At 34.0% G+C, this 19,676-nt stretch overlaps 1 protein-coding gene across 2 annotated transcripts; it reads left to right on the forward strand.

Moving 5' to 3' along the window:
• The first annotated feature begins 9,591 nt into the window (after positions 1-9,591).
• LOC127083349 (uncharacterized) lies at positions 9,592-15,862 on the forward strand. 2 transcript variants are annotated; one of them, XM_051023656.1, is made up of 15 exons: positions 9,592-9,805; positions 10,640-10,709; positions 12,418-12,702; positions 12,789-13,094; positions 13,186-13,302; positions 13,438-13,743; positions 13,838-14,095; positions 14,185-14,256; positions 14,337-14,584; positions 14,676-14,864; positions 14,955-15,065; positions 15,150-15,231; positions 15,320-15,415; positions 15,515-15,614; positions 15,708-15,862. In XM_051023656.1, the coding sequence occupies exons 3-14, from the start codon at positions 12,418-12,420 to the stop codon at positions 15,611-15,613; spliced, it is 2,169 nt and encodes a 722-aa protein (XP_050879613.1). In that variant the 5' UTR covers positions 9,592-9,805; positions 10,640-10,709; the 3' UTR covers position 15,614; positions 15,708-15,862. The 2 variants fall into 2 exon arrangements, with proteins under 2 accessions (XP_050879613.1, XP_050879612.1); XM_051023655.1 differs by lacking the exons at positions 9,592-9,805; positions 10,640-10,709 and adding an exon at positions 12,119-12,320.
• Positions 15,863-19,676: the final 3,814 nt, after the last annotated feature.

A 19,676-nucleotide genomic window follows, 5' to 3' on the forward strand; every position in this document is an offset into this window, starting at 1 on the left:
GACTATTGAACTATTTTGATTATGAATCATATGAGACATGCAAATCTTGTTTAATTGGAAAGATGACAAAGTCTCCATTCATAGGAAAAGGTGAAAGAGCTACTGATCTTTTGGCCCTCACACATACTGATGTATGTGGACCACTGAACATACCAACCAGAGGAGGTTTTCAGTACTTCATCACATTTACTGATGATTTCAGTAGATATGGTTATGTATATTTAATGAAACACAAATCAGAGTCCTTTGAAAAGTTCAAGGAATTCAAGAATGAAGTACAAAACCAACTAGGTAAGAATATTAAAACTCTTCGATCAGATTGAGGTGGTGAGTATTTAAGCCTAGAGTTTGATGACCATCTAAAAGAGTGTGGGATCCTATCCCAACTTACTCCTCCTGGAACACCCCAATGGAACAGTGTATCTGAGAGAAGAAATTGAACCTTGTTAGACATGGTCCGATCCATGATGAGTCACGTCGATCTTCCAAACTCCTTTTGGGGACATGCACTACTGACATCAGCTTACACACTTAACCGTGTTCCATCCAAAAAGGTTGAGAAAACACCATATGAGACGTGGAGTGGTAAGAAACCACATATGTCTTACATGAAGATTTGGGGTTGCGAAGTTTATGTGAAACGACAAATTTCAACTAAGCTTGAGCCCAAATCTGACAAATGCTTATTTATGGGGTATCCTAAAGAAACAAAAGGGTATTAGTTCTACAATCCTTCTGAGGGAAAAGTGTTTGTCGCTCGAACTGGAGTTTTCCTAGAAAAGGATTTTATTTCCAAAGGAATCAGTGGGAGAAAAGTAGAGCTTGAAGAAATTCAAGAATCACAAAGCATTGATACACCTATGGAGGAATTAGAGCAGGAAACACAAGTAGTTGTGGAAGAGCAACTTGCTCAAGTAGAACAAGACCAGCGTAGGTCAAGTAGGATACATCACCTACTTGAGAGATATGGATATCTCATAACTGATTAAGGTGATGTATTACTCATGGATCAAGATGAGCATGTGACCTACCAAGAGGCCATAACTGGTCCCGAGTCTGAGAAGTGGCTAGAAGCCATGAAATCTGAAATGGATTCCATGTACACAAACCAAGTTTGTACCTTGGGAGAGCCTCATGTAGGAGTTAACCCTATAGGATGCAAGTAGGTCTTCAAAAAGAAGAATGACATGGATGGTAAGGTAGATACCTATAAGGCAAGGCTGGTTGCAAAAGGATATAAACAAATTCATGGGGTTGACTATGATGAAACCTTTTCACCAGTTGCAATGCTAAATCTGTTCGGACTTTACTTGTTATCGTTGCATATCATGATTATGAAATATGGTAGATGGATGTCAAAACTGCTTTCCTTAGTGGGAATCTTCTTGAGGATGTGTACATGACACAACCTGAAGGATTTAACATACCAGAAGAAGCCCAAAAGATATGTAAGTTACAAAGATCAATCTATGGATTGAAGCAAGCTTCCAGAAGTTGGAATCTTTGTTTTGATGAAATAGTAAAATAATATGGATTCATCAAGAACAAATATGAGCCTTGTGTCTACAAGAAGGTTAGTGGGAGCATGATCGTTTTCCTGGTATTATATGTAGATGACATATTACTCATTGGAAACAATGTCCCTACCCTGCAACAAGTAAAGTCTTGGTTGGGGAAATGCTTTTCTATGAAGGACCTAGGTGAAGCAGCCTATATATTAGGAATCAGGATCTATAGAGATAGATCACAAAAACTGTTTGGCCTAAGTCAGACTACATACATAGACAAAGTGCTGAGACGCTTTAATATGCATGATTCCAAGAAAGGATTCAGACCTATGCAACATGGCTTATGTCTATCAAAAACACAATGCCCTTCAACTATGGAAGAAAGGGATCACATGAATAAGATTCCATATGCATCTGCAATAGGATCTATCATGTATGCCATGTTATGTACTCGACCAGATGTCTCGTATGCTTTAAGTGCAACGAGTAGGTACCAATCTGATCTCGGTGATGCTCATTGGGTAGCTGTCAAGAATATCCTTAAGTATTTGAGAAGGACTAAGGACTCATTCTTGATATATGGAGGTCAGGAAGAGCTTGTTTTAATTGGATACACCGATGCTAACTTCCAAACAGATAAGGATGACTTTAGATCATAATCTGGTTATTTGTTTTGCTTAAATAGCGGCGCTGTGAGCTGGAAAAGTTCAAAGCAAGATACAGTTGTTAATTGTACAACTGAGGCCGAGTATATTGCTGCCTCAAGTGCAGCAAAGGAAGTTGTTTGGATTAAAAAGTTCATTAGTGAACTTGGCATAGTTCCTAGAATTGTGGATCCCATTGGTCTCTATTGTGATAACAATGGTGCTATCGCACAAGCTAAGGAGCCTAGATTTCACCAATGATCCAAACACATACTCAGGCGTTATCACCTCATTCGAGATATAATAGATAGAGGAGATGTGAAAATATGCAGAGTACCTACACTTAACAATATTGCTGACCCACTGACAGAGCCTCTTGCGCAGCAGAAGCATGATGGCCATACTAGATCTATGGGCATTAGGGGTATGCCTGATTGGCTCTAGTGCTAGTGGGAGATTGTTGGTGTAAGTCCTAGAGGCCAATACTTTTGGTACTTGTATCGAATTATTTATTCATAATAAAATGCTTTTTCTTTATTATGTCTGTTTAATAAAGTCCCTAGAATAGCTAGTCCTTTTAATGTATCAAGTGTGACTTAATCATGAGATCCCATTAAACATAAGGACACGATTCTTAAAGTATCCGTAGTCAAGCTTTGTTATGAAGTGGGATAACATTAAAGCATTAAGACTATTATGTATATAGATTGATGATCACATCTCATGGATCATGGATAAGGAGTTATCAAGTATTAAACATAAGTATGAATATTGAGAGTAATATTTATACTGGATTGACCCGCTATGAGAATACTATATAGAATGTTATGCTAAGTGTCATAAGTTATTCTCATGGTGATAATGGTTTATACCACCCTTTGACCTGAAACCACTATGTACCCTAGATGTAGAGTCGAGTGCCTTATTGTTGATCAAACATTGTTCGTAACTGGATGACCATAAAGACAATTGATGGGTACTCCACGAAGCATGCTGAGGGACATGAGTGACCTAGATGGAATTTGTCCATCCTGTGTAACGGGATAAATATCTACGGGCCCAATATTGAACTGGACAAGGATGACACAGTCTATGCCTTGTGTTCAATATAGACATAAGGGCAAAAGGGTAATTATACACATAAGTATTATCACAAAAGGATTTGTCAGATCACATGACATTTTCGTGTCTTGGGTAGTAGTGATGTGTTGCTAGATATCGCTCACTGTTTATTATGTTAAATACGTGATTTAATATAATTGCTAATGTCGCGAAAACCTACAGGGTCACACACAAAAGGACGGATTGATGAGAGATAGAGTAACTAAGGAACACCGTAAGGTACGGTGCACTTAAGTGAATTGTAGAACATCATAAGGTACGGTGTACTTAAGTAGAATATGAAATATGGTAAGGTACCACACGCTTAAGTGATTTTGGCATATCATAAGATATGGGCCACATACACTTAAGTGGGCTTTTTAGCTTGCAGCCCACACAAGTGGTTCTATAAATAGAACCCTTGTGCAAAAGTATTTATGCAGTTGCAATTTCATTTCTCTCTCTCTCTCTCTCTCTCTCTCTCTCTCTCTCACACACACTTAAAGCCTTCATTCGTAGCAGCTAGTACTGAGATTGAAGGAATCCGTTCATGTGGACTGAGTAGAGGCGTTGTCACCATTCAATGTTCATGATCGCTCCGTAGACCTTCATCAAAGGTTTCAATCGCCACAAGAGGTAACGATTCTATCACTGATCATGCCCATTGGTAAGGATTACTAAAGGAGATTTTTTTTAAAATTCTGCTGCGTTTTGGATCGCTCTTCTTCTTCAGTTGTTTTGATCCTTGAGCTTGCTGTATGACATTCATTGAAGTGACAGGTTGTCCAATTTATGTTTGTAAAGTCTAAATACTAGAATTTGTTCGTTATTGAAACTGGAGATTATTTACAGCCATTTGCTTGACAAGATCCTCAAGTGAAGGTCCAGAAGATGTATAGGTGGTTACTTGGGGATGGTTCAGTGGTGGTGGTGGAAGGGGTAGCATCAACTGCTTCACTAAAGAGGTAAGTTCATTAATTCTTGTTTCTAGAGCTTTGTTGGAAGAAGAAACCTAAATCTTATTCACACCTTTTGCTTGGACCATAAAATTATCCCTTTGTTGTGAACTGCTGAGAGTTAAGTTACATGTTCTCAATCAAGGATTTGGCAGCAACTGGAGTCTTATCAACAAGTGCTCTACCACTATAAGCATCTAAAATGTTTCTTCTATTGGTATCAATCTCTCATAAAAGTATTGTATTAGGAATTGTTCAGAAATCTGGTGGTGAGGACAACTCAACACTGACTACTTGAATCTCTCCCAGTAGTCGGCCAATGGTTCCATGTCAACCTGTCTAATACCACATTTTTTTTTCTGATTGAAGAAGCTCTTGAAGCAGGGAAAAATCTTTATAGGAAGATTTTCTTCATATTATTCCAACTTGTAATAGAATTTGGCTCAAGATAATATAACCAATCTTTTGCAACACCTTGTAGTGAGAATGAGAATGCTTTAAGCTTAACATGATCTTCAGTAATCCCTTGAGGCCTAAATGATGTAGAAGACACAGCCTGAAGTTCTTTTAGATGCCTATGCGGATCCTCACCTGCAAGACCATTAAACCTTGGCAACAAGTGTATTAAACCAGATTTCAATTCGAAAGGTACAACATCAACATGATATTCAATACACAAAGTATTATAATCAACACCAGGGGCAACAAGTTCTTCCAGGGTTCTTTGGTCAGCCATGTTAAACTCAATAGAAAAAAAATCAAGAAACAATGAGAAAACACATAACTAATTCAGCAATGCAGTAACAAATAAGAAAATACTGATAATATCCCTATTTGGCAAAAACAATTAAAATACGGAAAAAATGATTAAAAGAAAAGAAAAAAATACAAAAACACATAAATTAATCTAATAAAGTCAATTAAGAATTTTGAGGATTTTTTTTCACAATTTTCTGAAACTACCAAAATAGAAAGAAAAAATCATAAAAAATAAAAAAAATAAGAAATTTTGGATTTTTAGAGCGGCGTCCACTATTTAGTTTCTAAATATAGGCTTTAGATCCTTGATATTTTTCTAATGAATCGACAAAGAATCAGAATAATCTAAAATGATTTTCTTAAAAACATATTATTTTTATGCTATGACGTGAAAATGCCAAAACGCAAGAACGTTGAGGCAAGAACCCTGAAACACAACACCTATGAATATAATAATTTTTAAAATCTACAAGAATCCCCGACAACGACGCCAATTTGATTCACTGTCGCACATGAGTCAAAACTGAGTAACTAAGAATGGTAGTCTATGGAAGCGACACTCGAGTATCGTATCGCAAGGACTCTTGACAAATTAACCAAATAAGAAAACAAAATAGGGGGATTTCGATTTCGATTTAGAATAAGTGATTATAAAAAGTGATTATGAAAAGTAATTATAAAAGGTGATTATTAAATAAGTTGATCTACAGTTTTGGTTTCCTAACTTATTATTGGTTAGTATAATTTTCATGCCCTAAGCGGATTCTAATCCCCTTTCGATTATAGTAACAATAACAAATGCATTTATACTAATATATGATATGTGTTCCTAATTTCTGAATTAAGCAAACAGATTCCGAATTAAGAAAACGGGTTAAGCACACACAAATTAAACAAACACGATTGTGGAACATATATCAATCGAAATTAAACAACACATATTCTATAGAACTTGAATAAAGCATACAAGATATATAACAAAATATTGGAAGAGAAAAGACATTTGATTGAAAATTAAGAAACCTCAAAGTATCAGTGAAAACTGATTACAACAGATCAACCTTGTGAACTTTAGTTCTCCACGAAATCGTCTAAGCAATATTGTATCTTAAAAATTTAGAATAGTATTGTTGTAGCAGTGAAAGACCTAAATAAAAGGGAAGTTCGGACCATTATGGGATCCGACCCGAAAATTACAAAAACCGGCACAAACTAACTATTTTAATTAAGTATGGAAGTTCAATGAATTATTTGGTCCTCCTTCAATCCAAATATGCTTTTGAGTTCAACATGAAACTTGTATCTCTTTCTCTTAGCTTTCCAACTCATATTAGAATGCGTTAATCCGACTTCTATAGCTCAAGTTATGATCTGCATAGTAACAAGATATCAAATGACTATTTATGCTGAAAATAAAGTACGAAAATAAAATAAAGACAAAAATAAACTTAAATATAAAAATACACTAAAATATTAAAAATAATAGAATAAACCATAGAGTTGCCTAAGTACAATAGTAGAAGAAGGTGCATCAAAATTTACTGATCAGTAGTTCTGAGCATCATTTGAACTCAAACTAGTTATCACAATGTAGTCTTTCATTCTCTGATGTTTTCCCCTAACTTATCTGGTGTTGATTGACCGTGTTCATCATTTAATTTTATTTTTCGTGGCTTACTTGCTTCTGAAACTTCTTTGAAATTACCCTTGCTCAATTTAGATAAATGAATTTGGAGCATAATGTTGAATTCGGGATGAGAAGAGGATCACAATGATGGTGGTCTTATATTTTGAATTTACCAAACTATGAAACTCTGGTGAGGGTCCATCAGAGAAGATGATCGGAGTGTTCCAGGTTGTCTGATTTTGGCCAGACACGTTGGACAAATGAAATATTTTCATTGGTTCATTTTGAATTGGATCCCGTGTGTTGGTTATGTTGTATTCTATCATGCGTCCTAACTCGAGGAGTGTTGGATTTGCCACGTCAATTAATGAGGCGTGATGCAACACTCTGTGTTTTTTTAATTTTTAATTTTTGTTATTTTGTTATTTTTAATTTCTTTTTATTTTAAAATTCATAGTAATTTCATTTTTCATCCAAAAAATCTCAAAATAATTTCTAAAATTCTCTTTTATTTTTTTTCATCTGATTTTTATTTTTTCACATTTTATTACACTGATTTTCTATTTTTCATGAATTTTATCTTTTTTCCTTTGTCTTAATTAATTTAAAAATACTTTTCTACATTTTTAAATTCTGAAAAATTTATTACATGCTTCTTATTTTATTTTCAACCTTCCATAATTTTTTTGGCCATTTATTTGGTGTTTTGAAGGAATTTATGGATTTTTCATTTTATTTCTATCTTAAAATTCATTTAAAATACTTTTGGTGAATTTTTATTTTATTTGATTATTTTATATTTGTGTGATGTTTATGAACTTCTGTTGACCTTGGATCATGATGATTTGGATCACGAGTCTCATCAAACTCAATGGATCTTGGGTGTTGATGGGGTGAAAACCCTAATCCACCAAAATGGATGGTTGATTTTGATGATGACTTGATCAAACCTTTGGTCCAATTTGGGTGTGACTTGTCTTATCCCCTTCTTCTTCATCTCTTTCTTTTCCCCTTTGATCAATTGGATAGCTTGTGTCCATCTTGTTCATGATGTGTGGATTAGTGCTTGATGAACTTTCATCCTTTCAAATCTACCTCCTAATTGATCATGGATAATTTAAGGTACTTTGGAGTGATGCATAAGTTATCCTAAGTGTCATGAAGTATGGATTGAAGTAATGGACCATCATCTTAGCCTTTGTGCATGATCATTCCTTTTTTTTGTGGCATGACTTTAGGAGAATTATTTACATATCATTTCTCTAGCATTTATTAACACTAACATTATTATTGACCGACCTCATATAGTTGTGACTTCTATATAAGTTCAATTACGATTGCTTAACATAGCGCTAAATTTGTCCCGAAAGCAAAGACATTTTTATAAGTGAGATTGTAAGTCTCCTACTCCTCATGGTATTATATGAAAATATTGCTCCCTTTTCATTTGTGAAATCTACTGGCATACTTGTTGATTTTATCCAAGCTGGAGCCCTTCTTATAATGATGTATGAGTTCATGTTTTCATGTTTGTGGATGAATAGTTGAGTATTCTCCAAAGAATGACCAAGCCAACTTTCATTTTGGATTACTAGCACCATTTACTAACATTTTATTGTATGAACTTTTACTTCAATGTCATTTACTTTATGCTCTTTATTTTATGTCATTTACTTTAGACTTTATGTTTAGCATCTCATATCATATTATTTGTGATTATGCCATTTGTTCTTTGTCCATTTGTACTTTCCTTTCATTTCCTTGTAAAGAAAACACTAATAAAGAAAAAACCCTAAAAATTTTGGTTCTCTTTATCCATGGACTTGAGGTTACAATCCTTAGCATTGTTATGGAGTTATGGACTTAGAGCTAGGACCTTGACTTTTGCTTTGAGAGATTGTGATTTGAGACCTTCTGATTCATCTGATACCTTTGACTTTGGACTTATTTTGGAGACTTGTTACTTTGGTTTCATATGATACTTGGATTATTATTTGCTTATTTGGTTTGCTTGAGGCTTAATCCAAAGTAGGGAATTCTTTCTTGATTTATGTAATAAATCTTGATATCTCTTGGTTAGATCTTTCCTCTCTAGCTTTTACTTTATGCTCTAGGATAGTCTCTTCTTCTCCTCTCCTTCTTTAATTTTTAAAATCTCCTCTCTCTTTTTCAAAACATTCTTGTTTTCTAACTTGAACCATTTTCTTAACAAATCTTGACTTTTTGTCAAGTGATTTCCAAAACTTTTTCCTAATAAATGCTAATACATCTTAAGCATATTCAGACCAATTTCAAAAGACTAAAAAATGCATAACTCACTCAAATCATTTTGTTCCCTTTGCGCACTTTTCCTTTTAAAACTTTTCTCAAAGTTTAGACATATGTCATTTCAATAGTTGATATATAATTCTCCTATCTCCATAGTATTGATGATAATCATTTTCCATCTAAGAGAGCTAGTGGCATGCTTGTAGATTTTTATCCAAGTTAGAGCCCTCTCATGATGTTGCAAAGATCTCATACTTGTGGGTGACTAGTTTAGTATTCTCCTTAAAATGACAAAATGTATTTCCATTAAAAATTAATCAAAATAAACATCTTCACTACGCCAAAACAGGTTTTTGGCAGCGCCCCTTAGACAGCGCTTTTCTCCAAAAGCGCTGCTACACGTTAAAAAAAAATAAAAATAAGGAAACTGAATACGTAGATGGCTTAAAGCGCTGCTAAATGGATGGTCTTAGACAGCGCTTTTTAAAAGCGCTGCTAAATGGCCTACCTTATACAGCGCTTTTGACAAGGTCACCTTATACAGCGCTTCTCCCAAAAGCGCTGTCTAAGGCCTTTTAAATTTTTAAAAAAAGCGTTGTATAAGGCCTACCTTATACAGCGCTTTTAGGAGCGCTGCTATTGACCCCTCATGTGCCAGCGCTTTCCTTCAAAGCGCTGTCTAAGGCCATTTTAATTTGTGAGCTTAGCCAGCGCTTTTCATAAAAGCGCTGTCTAAGGCCTTATTTACCAAATTTTTTTTTTAGTAAATTATAATATATGAATTCATTCAGTACGTTAAGACCCATTTTGTTTCCCTCGCTCCCACAACCTTCTTCTCACTGCGTTCATACTCGTTGCGTTCATCATCACTGCTTCTCCCAAAACCTCCATTCTTGATTCCTGCGTTCATCACTCACTTCGTTCATCACCGTTTACATTTTTGTAAGTGCATTTTCTGTTCGTTTCATCTTTCTTTATTTAGGGCAGTTTATTAGTGATAAAGGTTTGCTTCTGGGTTGATTCTTTTGTGGTTCATGTGTTAGGGCAGTTGATTCTCTTGTGTTAGGGCAGTTGATTCTTTTGTGTGTTAGGGCAGTTGATTCTTTTGTGGTATGTTAACAAATGTATATATTTTTGATATTAATCACCATGTCAAAGGGAGATGGTTTGTGTTTGCTTCCATTAGGTTTCTATTATACTGATGATGAATTGTAGCAAGTGTTAAATGTGATTGTTAGCATTGGCGTGTAAGTTGGATAGGATTAGATAGAACTGTTAAAGGGAGATGGTGTTAGTGTTAATGAAATAGTTAATTAGTGTGGTTAGTGTTAGAATGAAAAACTGAAATGCAAGTTTAGAAAATGCAGGTCAGCTGTTAGACAGTTAAAGAAAGGCTAGCTTGTTAGAATGGGAATGATGTGAGTCAAAGTTAATTGAATGGAACTGCATTGACTTGGCTTGTGATTTTACCTTGTTGAATTGTTTTTTTTTCTGATGCCATGAAACTGAACTGATTAAACTTGAATTATGTTGGACTGCTGAACTATATTGCACATTTGAACTACACTTGTTATTTGCTTGAATGTGTTGGACTGGTTTGGAAAATATTTTGCTAAGTTGGATTGGTATTAAATTGGTTTTTGACAATGCTGAACTAGTTTTGGATTGACATATTACCCTACTTGAATTGCTTGTACTTTAGTTGATTACTTTACTGACTGATTGATACATTGCTTGATCTGTTTAATGTCTAATAAGCTGTTGTTTATTTTATAGGGTGTTCATTTCCTTAGGACTCAATTGAGGACTATTGCTAACAAGCTTTGTTGACATCCACAATTAAAAGGTAGTAACTTATTGCCTCTTCTTCTTTTTTTCATAGAAATGACTTATAATATAAGCAATTATATGATAAACGCGGAAATAAGTTGTTTATTCATATAGGGTGTTAGTCCTCTAAATTATTTCCAATCATTTGACATTCAATCATAATAAATATCCAAATTGTCATGATTTTAATAGCATAACTACAACATAGTTATAGTTACTTCACTTCATAGTTAGTAGAAGAATATATATATATATATATATATATATATATATATATATATATATATATATATATATATATATATATATATATATATATATATATATATATATATATATATATATATATATAATTTATTAGTTTGTAATAATCTTCTTTTTGTGACGCGAAAGTGTTTATCTTAGGAAATTCTTCTTTTATGTTGTTTTGAAATAGTTGCGTGAATAATTTAGGAAAACCATGGATAAAAAATGGATGTCTGCCGATCGATTGTCGAAAGAGTACGAGAATGGGGTATTGGAATTCGTTAAGTTTGCTGTTGAACATGTCAAAGACCCCAGTCGAATGAAATGTCCTTGCTTGGGTTGTTGTTATATGGGTCGGGTTGACGCAGATGGATTGAAATCGCATTTACTGATGCGTGGAATTGATCGAAGTTATACGTGTTGGATATTTCATGGTGAGAAAATTAACGAGAATGTTGAACAGAGGGAGAAAAGTAATACGACCTATGCTTCATACGACAAAGACACGTGCTTCATACGACAAGGACTTAAACCCCAAATATGCAAATTTGTCATATTTTGGAGTTATTGAGCACATTTGGGTGTTTGATTACGAGAAGTTTCAGATTCCCATCTTTGGTTGCAAGTGGGTGAATAGTAGTGGCATACGAATGGATAAGTCTGGATTTTTGCAAGTTGATCTTACTAGGGTGGGGTACAAAGATGAACCTTTTATTCTAGCATCTCAAGCTAAACAAGTGTTCTATGTGAATGACCCGAAGAGTACAAAATGGTCTATAGTGCTTTTCTCTAACAAAGTCACTGATGATAGCGGTGTCGATCAATGTGATATTGATGTTGAGAATGAGTCATGCATTAGACGGAATGAGTTGAATAGAAATGATGAAGTTGATGATCTTATACCGGATGAGTCATATATAAGAAACGATCATAATGAGGGAATTTGGATCAATTCATCCGTACGCATTGCTAAGAAACAAGTGATTAATATTCCAACAAAGAAAATAAAGAGATGTTAGTGACTTAGGTAAATTATCCATGGTTTCTTTATTCTTTTGTTTTCAATTGCTTTGATTATAAGTTATATCTGATAATGCATGATTTCATTATATTTTGTTTTCAATTGCTTTGATTATAAGTTATATCTGATAATGCATGATTTCTTTATATTTTTGAATCGTGATGAGTTTTAATGCATGTGATTAATGAAAATAGACTTTCTCCACGATTCCGGAGCCAATGGTATACTTTGTTTTTCGATTCGGACAACTTTTTCCCTGATTTTACTGTTGCTGTACTGTTACAAAAAACATGCTTCCACTCGGAATTTGGACGAATCGAGTTCATTTTTGAGTCCTTTGGCCCGTTTGTAGGCTACCATGTAATTTTCGTCCAATTCAATACACTTTGACTTTGACACTTACTTGATTTGTATTCATATTTGCTTAATATTGTGTTTATGTTTTTCTTTATTACAGATGGCTAGTAACGAGGATCACCCACATGGTGATGAGACCGTTGGTGGTGCGGAAAGGGAAATTAAACGTGGAATAACGGTTATGAAGAAAGTTATTCGAGATAGAGATCGAGGCGTTTTAATAAAAGTGCATTGGAACGAAGGTGGACAACTAATTGAGCCTAACGGTTCAACATTGACAAGTTTTATTGGTGCATTGGTAAGGAATGAAGTTCCAATTACTTGTGATAATTGGAGAAATAAACAATTGAACGAAGCTAAAGACAAAATATGGAGTGAGATAAAGGTACCATATGTGATGTTATTTGTTTTTAATGACGATTATGTCTTTAAATTAATTGTACTAACGCAATGTGTGTATGTTTTTCGTAGAGGTGTTTCGACATCGAAGAAAACAGAAGAGATCATTGTCTCAAATTGGCCGGAAAGTTACTAAGAGGGTTTAGAACCTTTTTATCAACCACCTTTCTTAGGGATACGGAAGGTACTTTTGTTGATGCAGAGCTTCCATCTAAATATGCAAGTTTGATTTCACCTAAAGAATGGGAAACGTTTAAATCCAAACGAAAAACCCAAGAATTTAAGAGTGTAAGTGAAACAAACCGGCAAAGAGCATCAAGTCCGGCGTATCCCTATAGAAAAGGGCGTGTTGGATATGGACGCTTAGAGCAGTCTATAGTAAGTATCTATAAATTGCATTGATATACTTGTTATATTTGATCATATTTTGTCATGAGTTATATTTGATCATATTATGCTTAATGTGTAGTTAACAAAGGAGAATAGTTCTGAAACATCTCTTCCGGCACATGTTTTGTGGAAGGAAGCCCGTGTCGGTAAGGATGGAAAGATTAAAGAAGACGTTCAACAAATATTTGAGAAATGTGTAAGTATAGCATTATTTAAGACAATAACACTTTGACTTTGACACTTTTGAATCGTCCAATTTCGAACACTTTGACTTTGACACTTACTTAAGACAATAACATTACTATTGTGTGTATGTTCATATGATTTTCAGGAGACTCTATCTCAATCTATAGTTCCATATGAAGACACTGATTGCAGGAGCATACTGAGTCGAGCATTAGATGTTCCCGAGTATTCTGGTCGGGTGAGGGGCAAGGGATTTGGGATCACTCAAAAATCCTTGAATATTAAAAAACAAAAGACTCCTAGCAATAAAGAACTGCAGCAAACTTTGGAAGCATTAAAAGCTGAAGTTCTTGAATTAAGAAAGGAAAGAGAAAGAGATCGAGCAGCGGGTTTTAAAGATACTAGTGACAAAGATAGTATCAATTGTAATTTTCAACCGACTATTCCAGAGGTAATTATATATCTTATTATGAAATTAAATTAGCTTAATTTATTTAATTGTCATATATACACATTAAAAATGTCATATTTATTATTGGTTTTAGGGCATTTCACCTTGTCACCTCTACTTAGCGAGACCGACTTATCGGATGGTTGGCAAGGGGAAAGTTCATAACAATTTGGGTGAATTACTTCACACTAAACCGCTCCCTACTGGATCTTTGAAAGTCTCGGTTGATATTGCTTTGGAGAAGGATGCGTTATTACCACATCCTGACGATGTTTCGGATGCAACTTTATTGGGAGATGCCATAGGTTCATTTGTTGCATGGCCGACAGACCTCATTATCGTAGGATATGAGGTATGCTTAAAACCATTATGAACCTTTAGGTATTCAAATTTTTTACGCGCATTTTACGTACACATTTTTTACATGTTAATGTTAATTAGACTCCCACAAAATCCAAAGCAAAAGATAAGGGGATTGCGCGGGAAATCGAGTCAGTTGCATCGCAAAAAGAGGTACATCACAATTATATGCTATTTAGATTCCTGTTAATTCGTCATCTTACACTTCACCTTACTAATTATATGATATTTAGATTCCTGTTGCTAAGAAGACTGAAATTTCCAAGAGGACCGGGGCTAAAAAGAAAAATCCTTCCAAGTATAGAGCGTGCCTCCATACATATTTAGAAACGACAGATATTTCAGATGGATGTGTTCGTTTAATACCTATGGATGGAGCTATTTTTGGTTTTGAGTATGCCGAGCCATTGGGTAAAGAGGATTTTGATCAAATTTTGTATCATACGCAATTAAGCGTTGGTGTTATCAACACATACATGAGGTATATCCGATCTACTTTGTTTAAATTCTTGAACAAGTTATTTACTCGTTTCATATGAATAGTCTAAATGTTAATGATGTTTTTATATAAGGTATTTATATGACAAATTGATGGGTCCGCGTGGGTTGGAGCAAAGATTCTCATTCTTAAATCCCATGAAAACGAACTTAACCGAAATGATAAGAAAACCAGATGAAGTCAGGACGTATGTAGTCGAGCGCTTTATGGCCGACACAGATAGAGAAAAGTTGTTCTTTTTACCGTTTAATACCGGCGACGGGTTAGTTCTTCAATCTAAATTCATCTGTTATAATTTTTCATATTTTGACGTCGTGTAGAAAGTTTCCATCTAACATTTGTTTTATTACAGTGGACATTGGTTGTTGGTCGCGATAAATCCTTTTAAAGAAATTGTGTATTATTTGGATTCTTTACACAATGATTGGACAACATACCCTGCTATGAAGACGATAGTTGACACGTAAGTGCAAATAACCCAATATTCGTGTGTATACTTATTTATTTATGTGAATTGTTCTAAATATTCGTTTATATTTCATTATAGCATTATACAAACTGTTCGAGCACAAAGAAAAATTCAAGTACCAAAGAGAAAAGCCAATAACATTACATGGAATAGAGTGGAGGTATATTAATTATCACAATTTTGATTATATTAGTGATGACACATGATAAAACTTAGGATATTTATCCATATTGTTTTTCCATGTGTAGTGTCCTCGACAGCGTAATAATATAGATTGTGGATATTACACGTTGAGGTTTATGAAAGAAACTCTTCTTATGGATCGAACAGATATTCCATCTGATGTATGGATTTCTAACTTATGAGTTATTTTCATATTTAACACATATTTCTCATAATTAAATAGATTTAACTAAATCATACTATGTTATATTATTATGTAGTACTTTGATGAATATAGATGTGCTTATTACTCAAAAGATCAGTTGGATGAAATTAAAGAGGAATTGTGTCAATTCATTATCGAGCTACAGGTTTTGTGAGGTATTGAACTCTTACTTTAATTTTGAATGTGATCTGAATAACTTTGAGTGAATTCCATTTGCTTACTACAATCTTTATTTGGTGTTGTTTCAGGTTATATAGCATATTTAGAAGATAGAACTAGAATGTGTTGAAATACATTTTGATTAGCATTTTTGGAGGTTATTAGAAATGTGTAGATTTTTTGTAAAGGCAAACATTTTCAAGTATATATATAAATACTCAAAAAACTGCTGAAATTAGAAGTATATTGTGTTGAACTATAATGTGTTTATAATGCATATAGATTTTCAAGTATATGTGCATATTCAGAAGATAGAACTACAATGTGTTGAACTATAAGGTGCATATAGATTGGATTCAAGCTCCAATTTATGAAAATCTGCTGAAATTTGCAATTTACAGGTGCTAAATAATGTGGTGAAAACGTATAAAAAGATCCTCCAAAATTTGGAGTCTTAGACAGCGCTTTTAGGCAAAAAGCGCTGGTAAAGGCATTTTAATTTTGACCTTAGACAGCGCTTTTATCAAAAAAGCGCTGGCATAGGTGGTTAATTCAACAAAATATAGTGTAAAAAAGCGCTGGCATAGGGTGGGCTATACCAGCGCTTTTTCTGTAAAAGCGCTGGTATAGCCCACCTTATGCCAGCGCTTTTTTACACTATATTTTGTTGAATTAACCACCTATGCCAGCGCTTTTTTAATAAAAGCGCTGGCATAGGGGGGGTTTAGACAGCGCTTTTTCAGTAAAAGCGCTGTCTAAACCCCCCCTATGCCAGCGCTTTTTTAGTTAATTTCAACATGAAATTAACTAAAAAAGCGCTGGCATAGGGGGGTTTTAGACAGCGCTTTTACTGAAAAAGCGCTGTCTAAACCCCCCCTATGCCAGCGCTTTTTTAGTAAATTAAGCGCTGTCTAAGACCTATACCAGCGCCAGTATAGCCAGCGCTTTTAAGCGCTGTCTAATGTCAAAAAAAGCGCTGTCTAATCCCTTGTTTGGCATAGTGCTTTGTTATTTTTAGCACAAACTACGAGTTTTTGATCCTCCATTGCACTTTGTTGGTACGTAGGCATGAGACTTCAAGAGTCTTGGCAAATACAAAATAAAAGAAAAATATTTCTTTCCTCGCCTCTCCAATATTTTGCAAACAACATCCTTTTTCAAACTAAAATGTACATATTTTCAAACAGGTTCCCATGGAGTACCATGGATGTTTAGGATGTTACTACATTCCCTTTGCATAACCAACCCCCAGACCCCTATCTCTTTTTACCAGTTTTGTTTTAAAACTTCTTCGGGTTTTGTTTGTACTTTTTTCCTTTTCCTTTGGAAACAATAAAAGCGTGGTGACGACTCTTGCTTTATGAGTTAATTTAATCAATAGCTTAATCTCAAAAAATTTACCACTGCAGATAGTAACCTCAAGTCCATGAATCCAGAGAATCAAATTTTTAGGAGGTTTTTTTTCTTTATTAATGTCCTTTAAAAAGGAGGTCCAAATGGACAAAAGGAAAATAATATAAGCACAAACAATATGATATGAGATGCTAAAACTAAAAGTATAAAGTAAATTATAAAATAATAAAGAGCATAAGATAAATGACATTAAAGTTAAATCAATACAAAAACATGTTAATAAGTGATGTTAGTGATCAAAAAGAGAAAGATGATTTGTCATTTTTTGGAGAACACTCAACTATTCACGCATAAGTATGAAAACATGGACCTTTGTATCACCTATGAGAAGGGCTCCAACTTGAATAAAATTAACAAGTATGCCACTAGCTTTCACAGGTGAAAAGGAGGCAATATTTTTCACACAATACCATGAGGAGTATGAGACTTACAATCTCACTTATGAAAATGACTTGCTTTTGGAACAAATTTAGTGTTATGTTAAGCAATCGTAATTGAATTTATGTAGAATTCATAATTATCTGAGGCCGGTGAATAATAATGTTTGTGTTAATACATGCTAGAGAAATGATATGTAAATCATTCTCCTAAAGCTATGCTACGTAAAAAAAAGGATTGATCAAGCACAATGGCTAGGAGAGTGGTCCATTACATTAATTAATACTTCATAATACTTAAGACAAACTTAAGCATCAATCTAAAGTACCTTAAATGATCCATGATCAATTAAGAGGTAGATTTGAAATGATAAAAGTTCATCAAGCACCAATCCGCACATCATGAATAAGATGGACATAAATCATCCAATTGATCAAGAGGAAAAGAAAGAGGTGAAGAAGAAGAGGACAAAAGAAATCACACCCAAATTGGATCAAAATATTGATCAAGTCATCATCAAAATCAATCATCCATTTTGGTGGATTAAGATTTTCACCCCATCAATATCCAAGATCCATTAAGTTTGATGAGATTTATGATCAAATCACCTAAGATCCAAGGTTAACAAAAGTCAACAAAGGTCAAACAAATATAGAATGCAATAAAGTAAAATAAAATGCATCAAAAATATTTTTAAAATGAACTTTAAAAGGGAAATAAAAGAGAAAATCGATAAAGTCCTTCAAAACACCAAATAAATGTCCAAGAAAATTCTAGAAGGTTGGAAATAAAATAACAAACGTAAAATAATTTTTTCAGAAATTTTAAATTCCTAAAAGTATTTTCAAACCAATCAAAACAAAGAAGAAAAAAGAGAAAATCCATAAAAAAAAATAGAAAATCAAGAAAATAAAATGTTGAAAAATAAAAATCAGATGAAGAAATATAAAAGAAAAATTCAGAAATTATTTTGGGATTTTTTAGATAAAAAATGAAATTACTATGAAATTTTAAAGAAAAAGCAATTTAAAATGAAAAAAGAAAAATAATAAATAACAGAAAAAACACGGAGCGTTGGATCAGACTTCATTAATTGACGTGGCAGATACAACAATCCTTAGGCTAGGGCGCACGAGTGAAATTAATCAAAATAAAACACGAGATCTAATTCAAATTGGACCAATTAAAACATTTCAAATGTTCAACGTGTCTCCAAACTCAGATGATGTGAGAACTTCGGTCATCTTCCCTGATGATCCCTCATCGAAGTTTCATTGTTTGGTAATTTTAGAACACGAGATCACCACCAATGTGATCGTCTCCTCGTCACGAATTTAACCTCATGCTCCAAATTCATTTATCTAAACTGAGCATGGAGAATTTCAGAGAAACTTCATAAGCAAGCAAGCCACGAAAAATTAAATTAAATGATGAACATGATCAATCAACACTAGATAAGTTAGGGGAAAGCATTAAAGAGTGAAAGACTACGTTGTGGTAACTTGTTTGAGTTTAAATGATGCTCAGAACTACCTTGTCCAAATGGTGATCAGAAGTTGATGAAGCTCGATCTGGTTAGAGCACTTCAAAAGGTCTTGGAGCTTTGGAATTGTTGCAAAAACTTCAGAGAAGACCGACGATGCTAATGGAATCAAGAAATTAGACTGAAACAAGTTGAAATTCAAAACACGATAGTTGAACTTTTCTAGAAAATTTTAGATTGAAGTAGTGATTTATTGGCTCTCAAAAGCTTGTAAATGAATGCGGTAGCTTCCTCTATTTATAGGGAATGTGTTTGGATCCAAATACGTGTGGAATCAAGCTTAATTCGTGCAAAGTGAATTTGATCGGAATGTATGAAAAGTGTGACTTGCAATCCATCAAAACTCTGTCAAATCATGTGTTTCAAGGGTCAATTAAATTCTGGAGACTTGATTAAACATGTTTAGGTCCACAATGCGTTGTAACTTGGCTTGTAATTGAGATAATGTCTTATATTAATACTAGACCAATATGGAAGATCAAAGAACACTGACCTCATCTTCCAAATATTTTTCTCCACGAGGCCTTTTTGTTTCTTTCCAAAGACAACATTAATGTTTTGTTATCTTTTATAAACTTCCTTCTCGGTTAAGGGCTTTAGAGAGATATCAAACTCTTACTCCCCATTAAAAGCCTTCCGTAATCTACGATATGGATGATTCGTTCTTAAAATTTTTGGATGCCCAAGATAAACAGTCTTTTTTCCATTTTTTAATTGGTGGTGG

This window comes from Lathyrus oleraceus, chromosome 5 (genome assembly GCF_024323335.1).
Source record: "Lathyrus oleraceus cultivar Zhongwan6 chromosome 5, CAAS_Psat_ZW6_1.0, whole genome shotgun sequence".
In the NCBI taxonomy this organism is placed as follows: domain Eukaryota; kingdom Viridiplantae; phylum Streptophyta; class Magnoliopsida; order Fabales; family Fabaceae; genus Lathyrus; species Lathyrus oleraceus.